This window comes from Micromesistius poutassou (assembly GCF_964030765.1).
Source record: "Micromesistius poutassou genome assembly, chromosome: 8".
Lineage (NCBI taxonomy): Eukaryota > Metazoa > Chordata > Actinopteri > Gadiformes > Gadidae > Micromesistius > Micromesistius poutassou.
This window is the reverse complement of record NC_140278.1, coordinates 4,395,240-4,405,239: the sequence shown is the minus strand read 5'-3', so window position 1 is coordinate 4,405,239 and position 10,000 is coordinate 4,395,240. Positions and strand designations below refer to the sequence as shown.

The 10,000-nt window shown below is 45.8% G+C and overlaps 1 protein-coding gene across 1 annotated transcript in view; it reads right to left on the bottom strand.

Moving 5' to 3' along the window:
- The window catches only part of dnah5 (dynein, axonemal, heavy chain 5), a gene marked incomplete at both ends in the record, with an annotated part of 140,136 nt that overhangs the window by 114,255 nt on the left and 15,881 nt on the right, over positions 1-10,000 (bottom strand). The window contains 12 exons of the mRNA XM_084471872.1: positions 169-259; positions 1,259-1,339; positions 1,572-1,778; positions 2,153-2,266; positions 2,940-3,147; positions 3,743-3,828; positions 3,929-4,036; positions 4,635-4,661; positions 7,362-7,577; positions 8,421-8,543; positions 9,333-9,440; positions 9,830-9,943. Coding sequence (XP_084327998.1) covers positions 169-259; positions 1,259-1,339; positions 1,572-1,778; positions 2,153-2,266; positions 2,940-3,147; positions 3,743-3,828; positions 3,929-4,036; positions 4,635-4,661; positions 7,362-7,577; positions 8,421-8,543; positions 9,333-9,440; positions 9,830-9,943 — 1,483 coding nt within the window. The remainder of the gene's footprint in view (positions 1-168; positions 260-1,258; positions 1,340-1,571; positions 1,779-2,152; positions 2,267-2,939; positions 3,148-3,742; positions 3,829-3,928; positions 4,037-4,634; positions 4,662-7,361; positions 7,578-8,420; positions 8,544-9,332; positions 9,441-9,829; positions 9,944-10,000) is intronic.

Here is a 10,000-nt window from a genome sequence, read left to right as displayed (position 1 = left end):
GGTGGGTGTGTAAGGTGGTGCTGGTGGGTGGGTGGAGGGGTAAGGTGGTGCTGGTGGGTGGGTGGAGGGGTAAGGTGGTGCTGGTGGTGGGTGTAAGGTGGGTGCTGGTGGTGGGGGTGTAAGGTGGGTGCTGGTGGTGGGGGTGTAAGCTGGGTGCTGTCTTGTTACCCAGGGCGGCGGTGATGCGGCTCAGGTACTTGTCGATGTTCAGCGAGGTCCAGGTGAGGGACGTCAGGCCGGGCAGCACCGCCTCGTCCACCTAAGTAACACGGAATTAACACAGACATTTAAAACTAGATTGAACTCATACATTTGAATGAATAAATTAAAACAGTAATAAATGTACAAAACATTTAATAAGCGAGAAGCTATAACACCATTAGTCCTCTAGAGATTGTTGTAAAACCCTTTTCCAAAATTGTTAAACATTAACATTATGAATTAATTAATGAAAACAGTAATTAATGTACAATACATTTAAATGTGTAAATGTGCCTGTAAGTGGGACTCGATAACATCCTCTGTGATTTATGGTGAACCATCGCGACAAACATCAGTACCACAAGCGATGCTGTTTTGTATCTTGAGTTTCGCGCATCTTGTTACATAGATAGATTTAGGGTTATTACTTTATTGATCCCAAGCTGGGAAATTGCAGTGTAGCAGCAGCATTACACACAGAAACAACCTTGGCATATATATAAAAAAGAAGCAATATAAAATCTAAAATGTAATATAAAAAAATGTATAAATAAGCAGTATAATATAATTGTAGTGCAAAGTAGAAAGTAGACAGTAGAAATATAAATATATAAGGTGCAAGTGAACAGATAAAACATATAAGGTGCTTTGAGACTGTATTATTATTATTATGACCAGAGTTTTAGCTGTTATTGTACAGTGTGATGGAATGTGGCAGGAAAGATTTCCTGTATCTGTCCCTTCGACAGCGGAGCTGGAGTGAGAGAAGGTACTCCACTGTCTGACCACTGTGTGATGGAGAGGGTGCTGATAATTGTCTATGATGGATGACAGTTTATTCAGCGTTCTCCTCTCCACCACGGACTCAAAAGACTCCAGCCTGAGACCAAGTGCAGAGCCAGCCTTCTTGATCATTTCATCAAGTCTGTTGGTGTCGCTGGCTCTGATGCTGCTGCCCCAACACACACACACGCACGCACGCACGCACGCACGCACGCACGCACACACACACAATACATATGCATACATACGTGCGCGAGTCCAATTCCGGTCTTACCTTTGCCACATGGGGCATGACCAGCTGCTCAAAGGCACTCTGGATCTTACTGCGCACCCGGCAGCTCTCCCTCAGCATCAGCTGGCAACAGTAGCAGAGCGGCATTAGACTTTTATTACCCTATAGAAATGCAGTCCATAGACTGCATTATACAATGTATATAATGATTTACATGTTGCTATGGATTCCGGAAGATGTTTAATATATGAAACAGTTCAAATATGATCAAACGTTCACTGTTGTGGCACTTTCAAAGCAAGACCATTGTTGTGAACGTTTGTCAAAAATGAAAAGTTAGAATCCAGATCCGCACCTGTAGCTTGTTGAAGTTGCCCTTGAGGTTGGCCTGTCGCTGCTGCAGCAGGGCGGCAAAGGGGGGGACCTCCAGCTTCATCCTGCTCATGCAGTCCGCCTCTCGGATCTGCGTCAGGATCTCAGGGTCGAAGTTGACAAACAGCTCCCCTGTCTCGGCGGAGCGGACCAGCAGGGAGGCCTGCAGACCCAGCCTGGCGCCGTCCATCTGGAGCAACGGGGGAGGGGACACCACACACGTGGATGGGGTGGTACGGAGGAGAGGGCAGAACCGAACCGTTCAATACGACTCAATGCTACTTCTGGGACATAGTTGTTACAGAGCTGAGAGTTAAATGCCATCGGCAATCTATGGCTTTGTCTCATTGACATATAAAACACACTAAAATCTGTTTTAGAATAACACATCCAGAGACTACAGAAAATAAAAAAAGTTGATAGAGTGATATGATAATTATGATAATTCCCAAGAGTTCCTCCTGGGATGAATGAAGTACATCTTATGTTCTATCTTATGGCCAGATATATTGTCAATATATTTTGCTCATCGTCAAGCTAAGGGCTAGCCAGCTGGCCTCGGACCTGTTGCATCCAGCCGCGGTGGTAGAGCATCTCGTACTCCAGCAGAACGCGGGCCACGCGGTTGTAGTTCCTGATGATCCTCTTGGCCTCCACCGTGGACAGAACGTCGGCTTGCTGTATTCACGATAATCATTAGCATTTAGCATCCTATAGCAATTTAATTAATGACAGCTAGGCCAATACAATACTCATGCATCCAGGTGCAGCATTTGCTTTCTAAGCATAGCCTGCTAGCTTACTGTGTAGACCCAAGCGCTTCAATCTCCACTTCAAACTGTCTGATGCCCTCTGTAATGTAGGGACAGCCATCAGTGTGCCTTACATTATGTAGCCGACATGGAGGAGCGAAAACGTAGGAATAGTGGACAAATACAATTTAAACCTGCACAATGTATCACTCCTACTGCAGCTAATTATTCCGTTATAACCTGAACTCAAACATTTCTCAAGACTACTACCCGGCCATCCATGAGGCAACCTATCCTTGGAACTCTTCTCTATAAATAGTTTTATTCTGGTCTGCTTTCTTCCCCATCATGGGGGAGTTAAAGGTGACATATTATACCACAAGGTGTGAGTGTGATTAGCCATTGCTCATCTATCCGTCATACATCTAGGTGGACACGCCCACTTGTGATGTGTGTCAGGAGAGTCAGATTCACACTCACACCTGGTGGTATAATATGTCACCTTTAAACAGCTAGAACTGAAACCAGCAGAGGCTGCACAATGGGAAAACAAAGTGCATACATCAGCCACGTCGGAATGTACGGTATCAAACCCCGACCTTTTGGAAGAGGTCCATGGGCTCCTGGATCCTCCGGTACAGCTGCCTCGCCCACATGATCCGGCCCGCCACGGGGGGCAGGTCCCGGCCGATGGGGGGGTCCAGCTTCTGCCGGGTGTAGGTGCGGGACACCATCTCAATGTCCCGGCTGTAGTTCTGCAGGATGTGCTGGTACTTGTCCTGGATGCCCAGGTCTGGGATGCCCAGCCTGCAAGGTTTGGAGGAGAGTATGTATAAGTATATGGGGCGGCAGAAGCTAAAGGAGGTAGAGCGGGTTGACTGGTAACCGGAAGGTTGTTGGTTAGATCCCCAGCTCCTCCTAGCTGAGTGTCGAGGTGTCCCTGAGCAAGACACCTCACCCTGACTGCTCCTGATGAGCTGTAAATCGCTCTGCGTGGTTGACACCGCCATTGGTGTGTGAATGAGTGAATGAAGTAAGTGGAGTAAGTCGCTTTGGATAAAAGCGCCTGCAAAATCTAAATGTAAATGTAGTATGAATCCCCTTTCACACACTGCTGTTGGAGCTCAAGGACGTGGCAAGTGGAGTTTATTGTAGAGCACGGCACCAACACAAGGCCGTTTATAGTGCTTCATAAAACACATGGTAAACGATTGAAGGGACGATCCTTTAAAGACGATAAAAGAAAGATGTTTTTTTAATTAAAAATAGTATGTGCAAGGACATATGCAAGCATGAGAATTTCGCATGTTTATTTGAGATGTCAATTTAAATACAGTGTTTGTATAGATAAAAACACATTAACAGAGGCAGCCCATGTAGAATGTATATTTCATAAGATTACCTTTCAAACTTCTTCAGCACATTCAGAGCCCTCTCTGTGTTGTGAATCTTTTCAAACGTGCTGTCCATGAAATTCTTCAGCTGATTCTGGAGGGCAAAAACACAGTGTAACCCAAGGGTGTCTTTCGGTTGCAATTGTGTTGAAGTGTGTACAAAACGTTAGAGATGTTTCTTCCCAGTAGCTTACATGTAGTTCAGTGGTGCTTTGACAGAATTCTTCATAGTCAACGTCAAAGTCGGTTCTTCTCTGGTCCAGGAAACTGTAATGTTTTTTCTTCATGCTTTGTACAATAGCCTGGCACAAACACACATGATCAAAACACACACACACACACACACACACACACACACACACACACACACACACACACACTCTTTCTCAGCAGTTGTACAAGTTCATATGAAACAACAACTTTTCAAAGGCTGCATTTAAAGTTAAATGGCTGAGTCTAAAAAAAAATGTGTTAGTATTGATTGTGACAAGACATCATCCTTAGCCCGTGGCTAACTCAGAGCCCCTACCGAGGCAGCGAGGGAACACAGTGCAACAGCAGTACATTTACACCGTTTCCATTAAATATGGATGCTCTGTTTAGCAAACTGCCAACCTCCACAAAAGGTCAAGGATTTCAGTCCACTTCAATTCACTGCCATGTACTTTAGGCACACAAATGCGCTGGTGAGTAATTATGCTAATGCTAGTGAACATGCGAAAATGGAAGGGAGTGGTGTAAAATCCCACATGATTGCACTGTTTACATGCACTTGCAGAGAGTGTTATGTTGTAATTTCATTTTGAGGCTCATACATTTTACATGCGTGCGTGTAGCTTAGGTGAGCATTGTGTTATTATGTTAAATTAATTAATAATGAAGACGATGGCGCGACTTTACCTCCCATTTCCCCTGCATTTCTGCAGTCTGTCAATCCAACGCGGCAGAACACAGAAAAATGGCAATTAGCAAAAATCAGACTACTAAGGCAAAACATGAGCCTTATCGAGAGACTTCAACAATCAGCATGTTGGAACAGTGAAATGGGCTGTTAAGCCAATTTACTAATCTAGTCACATACCTCATGCAAACCAATATTGTACTTTATTATTGCTTGCTCATATCAGAATTAAACACATATCCGACATTATGCCAGAACAATCCCTCACATGTGTGGCAGAATGTGGGCCCTTGCAGTCATGTCATGAAATCTCTTTGGCTGAGTGATAAACACAGGCAGACTCTCCATCGTTTTGTTTGGGAAAATACCAGATGGGCTTGTACGTTTCAGTCTGAAGGGGCAGAGTGATTTTGATTCATTTTCATAAAACATGATCTGTGAATACTGCGTCGTGGTCCCGCCCTCGCTAACCCTGGCAGTGTAATGCCGGCATGAATTAGATTCTGGACGTCTCTCATTCTCCGAAGAGGCTGCTAGACTGATCTGGGGTGATAAATATGAATAGAATTACACCCATCAGTTAGGGATTTCAAATCAAAGTATTCTGAAGTCTGAATTTTAAGTAGGTCCACACGTGTATGCTGATTGGTCTGGGGGCTGGAACTGCAAGGCAGAATGGTTTACTAAACAAATCAAACACTTTGTTAAACGGTTGAAATCGGCCCTTTGTTTCGTTGAAATCGGCCCTTTTGTCAACATTTTATTTCATTTTAGAACATTCATATATCATATATATATATTCCGTGTATCTGGCGCACAAAGCTAGATGCTAACAGAAAGCGCTAATGGTGGGTTAGGTGTGTCTGATTTCTTCAGTATTGGCCCCTAGGCCAAACAGCCAAAACCTATGAAACCCATTGCACTGATTCATAAGCCCATTCACTGATTCATAAGCCCATCGCAATGATTCATCAGCCCAGTGCAGTGATTCATTATGATATACACTGCAAACATTTGCATGGGGCGCTATATTGTGAACGTTCCAAGGTCAGTGTCTCTGGCGGTGGAGGGGAGGGGAGGCTGAGGCTGTTAATAACAGTGGTGATAAGAAGCAGGATGGATCATGGCCAGGACCCACAAGGAGTATAATGGTAGGTGCAGGTTCCAGTGTCCCATTCTATGTAATTAGGATATCACCATGCTCATGTTTCCAGTTCAATATTAACCACACACAAGGAGGCAGGTTTAACAGTGCTTTGTTTTAAAGGTCCCATGGCATGCTATTTTATGGATGCTTTAATATAGCTAGTAGGCCCCTAGTGGGCCCCTAGTGGGCCCCTAATACAGTACTTGAAGACATTCAAGAAATTCAGCCTTGGTGCAGAGTTACAGCCACTACGAGCCAGTCCCACAATGAGCACTCCACAAATGCGTTGTTTTTAGAGGCGGGTCAAGGTGGAGGTTGGGGGTGTGGCCCTGAGCAGCTTGCGGCCACGGTACCATGCGCTAGTGTTTACAGTGGAACACTGAACCCTCCGGATGATATTATGAATCTCAAACGACTGCGTCGGGTTCTCATATGCCTCTGTTTCTTCCACTTCCACGTCAATATTAAGTACAGACTGAACCGCGAAATGGAGGAGAAGGGGATTGTTGCCCACGATTGTTTCCCGGGGTTGTCTGCGTCGGGTTGGTTGAGAAGGAATTGTCGCGGTTCCCAATTCCTTCTCAACCAACCCGACGCAGACAACCCCGGGCAACAATCACGGGCAACAATCCCCTTCTTCTCCATTTCGCGGTTCCCAATTCCTTCTCAACCAACCCGACGCAGTCTAGTCTTTTCACCAAATGGAAGCTTTATGCAAGCTTGTGTTATTGTGTTGCGTGTTATGCGCCATAACACCAACAGCAGAACGGTTATCCAAATAACAAAGAACACTTGTGTTACAGTGTGTGTATTCACACACACACATGTGGCGCTCGCACGGTCCTAGCTCATTGTCTCATTGGCGGGCCAAATTCTCTGGGCGGGCCAAGCAGAGAAAGGGGAGGTAACCTGGTCCCGTATGATGTCATACTTGACCGGAAGCCAAATCCAAGAGTTTCAGCGATCCTTTTTTCAAAGACGGAGTAAGATAGCTACTTCTCGGTTTACACCTAATGTAATTTTTAGCTACTGGGGGACCATAGGGAGGCTAGGGGAACTCAACTTAATGTTAGAAAACCTCATAAAGTGAAATTTTCATGCCATGGGACATTTAATTCTGTAAGAAAAAAAGAAAAATCTAAACTGGGCCTAAAATATGCAAAATAAAGTCTCTGTTGCCCCAGGCTAGTGTGTCTGAAGCCACTAGGCTGAATATATGAGTCATTTGTTAGATAGACATGAAGAATATCTATACAGCCATTTGACAAAAAAACACATTTGAACTGTATACCATATGGGCGGTCGTTTAGTAGTAGACATTGCGGTCACTCATGCTGAGCCACTGGCAGTCACAAACACGCAGAACAGATCATCGGAGGGGTGGAACAACGAGTGCTTTGATCTAAACGTCCTATTACTTATTCATGCTCGGTTCCTTTTAAGTTTCTCTGCTTCCCTACGGGGGAGCCGAGCGAACACACAGCGTGTCACACTGACGCGCGCTAGAAACCGCTGCTGAATTCCACCCCGAAACAACGTGGCCCACATGAAAGGCTTCATGAAAGACCAGACCACTCACCTGGAGCCTGGTGGCCATGGTCTCCAGGCCCTCTATCTTAGAGTCCTGAAGGGCAGAGTAGGTGGCGATGGTGGCAAACAGCTCCAGGATCTTGGTGAGCCGTCGCTGGAAGGTGTCGAACTTCCCGAAGATGTACATCTCGCTGAAGTCGAACTGCCGCTCCGACGGCGTCTGCTCTAGCTTCTCCTTGGTCTTGTGGAAGTACCGCTGGTACTCCTGTAAACAAAGGAAGGGCTGTACGTTCTCACTTTGTGATCGTGTTTTGGTGAAATTGTCATCTTTCTATTTAGTGAGGAATCTCTGTATGTATGTTTGTGTGTGTGTGTGTGTGTGTGTGTGTGTGTGTGTGCAGCAAAGAGGGCGGGGCTGCAGGGGGCAAAGTTTCGGGATGGGGCTTTGGGGGGGGGGGGGGCTTCAGGGGGTGGGGCTTCAGGACTGTACAGTTCAACAAATAATTTGGTCACTGTACTTGGATGGTGGATATACTATACGTTATATTACTCTAACTATAATAACAGGAGTCCCTGTATGTTCCCGACATACTGTTCAATTCGACTCCACTCGGTGGGTGCACTGCCGGTACCCAAGGAAGTGCAGAGTCAAGTGGGCAGTTGTTTGAGTGTCTTTTCAAAAAGCAATACAGGGGGCCATGCAATCAGCCCGTTTTAAAGAGGAATGTTTGGAAGGGCACTGCACTAGTTGTTGAGATTGAAAAGTCAGAAAGACTCTCTCTCTCTCTCTCTCTCCCTCCCCCTCCCCCTCCCTCTCTCTCTCTCTCTCTCTCTCTCTCTCTCTCTCTCTCTCTCTCCCTCTCCCTCCCTCCCTCAAAAGTGGGATTTCTTTCAATGCACTAGACTAGTCTATTGTAGATTGTTTGTGTGTGTGTGTGTGTGTGTGTGTGTGTGTGTGTGTGTGCGTGAGTGCACGTGGGTGCGTGCGTGTGTGTTTCCTTTCGTATCCTCAGTAAACAAACCCTAGTGAATAAATGCATTCAAATGCAGCAGCAACAGCATAGACCTGAAGGTGAGCAGTGCGGAGGTCACTGTCGGCAAAGGGTACCTGGTTGAGGTGGATAGCCGCCGTGATCCTCTCTATCACCTGCTGCGGAGGCTGGTCCCAGATGGTGACGGAGCCGCTGGTGGTGATGTACGCCTTGCAGGCTGTGATCATCTGGTTGGTCACCTGGGGCAGAAGACGAGGCAACGTGAGGTTGATTAACCCCGAGTTCAATCCTGACGCACTGATTGTATCTGGGTGACCTTGTCATTAAATGGTGACATATTATACCACGAGGAAGAGGAAGATTTTCAAAACGGCTTGTAGAGGCTAATCACACTCACACCCGGTGGTATAATATCACCGGGTCAAATCAATGTCACCTTTAATGACCCAGGTAAAAGTTGTGATTAGTGACAGCTTTTCTACTTTCCCCCACTAATCAGCATGCAAACTGAACGAAGTACATGCTTAGACTAGGGCAGTATGCAGCTGTTGGACGCCGATAAGGAATGAAATAAATAAATAAATAAAACTTTAAAACTAGGTAATTGTTAGCGTGGTGTGGGGTATCTTTGTTAGCGTGGCGTGGGGTATCTTTGTTAGCGTGGTGTGGGGTATCTTTGTTAGCGTGGTGTGGGGTATCTTTGTTAGCGTGGCGTGGGGTATCTTTGTTAGCGTGGTGTGGGGTATCTTTGTTAGCGTGGTGTGGGGTATCTTTGTTAGCGTGGCGTGGGGTATCTTTGTTAGCGTGGCGTGGGGTATCTTTGTTAGCGTGGCGTGGGGTATCTTTGTTAGCGTGGTGTGGGGTATCTTTGTTAGCGTGGCGTGGGGTATCTTTGTTAGCGTGGTGTGGGGTATCTTTGTTAGCGTGGTGTGGGGTATCTTTGTCAGCGTGGTGTGGGGTATCTTTGTCAGCGTGGTGTGGGGTATCTTTGTCAGCATGGTGTGCAGTATCGTGAGAGACGGCCTCACCTTGACAAACAGCGAGGTGATCTTCTCAGACGTGTTGTAGTAGCGGGAGATGCTGTGGATCATCCTGATGGCGTTGACCAGACCAGGAATGGCGTCCACCATCGACACCTGACGTTCAAAAGGTCAACATCAACGTTATTCTCTTACTGATTTACATTACAATTTTTTTTTAATTCCAGTGTGGCCTGGTCTGACATGGATGGAAAGAGTGGATGGACATTACATGCCAACAACCTTTAATATTTACATTTACATTTAGGGCATTTAGAAGACGCTTTCATCCAGAGCGACTTACAATAAGTACATTTATCAAGAAAAGTGCTAAGCATTTACAATTGATAGGTTAACCCATTCCCCGTATACAACAAGATAGCTAGGATAAGATGCTACGCAATGCTAAGTACAATTTTTTATAATATCAATATGACTATAGGGGGGTGGTCTAGGGAATAAGAAATCGTTAATCAAATGTGTTGTTGTTAAGATGCTTCTCTCACAGGGTCGCTGTTGTAGAGCGGGTCACAGAACTTCTCCAGCGTGTACAGGTACTTGACGTTGTCTTTGGCCTCGTTAGCAGAGTCCGTTATCCTCGTGTCCAGCTCCTTCCATGACTGGCCGTACGGCAAAGACACAAACAAGAAGAACTTTAACTGTGCAGGATGTTTCAG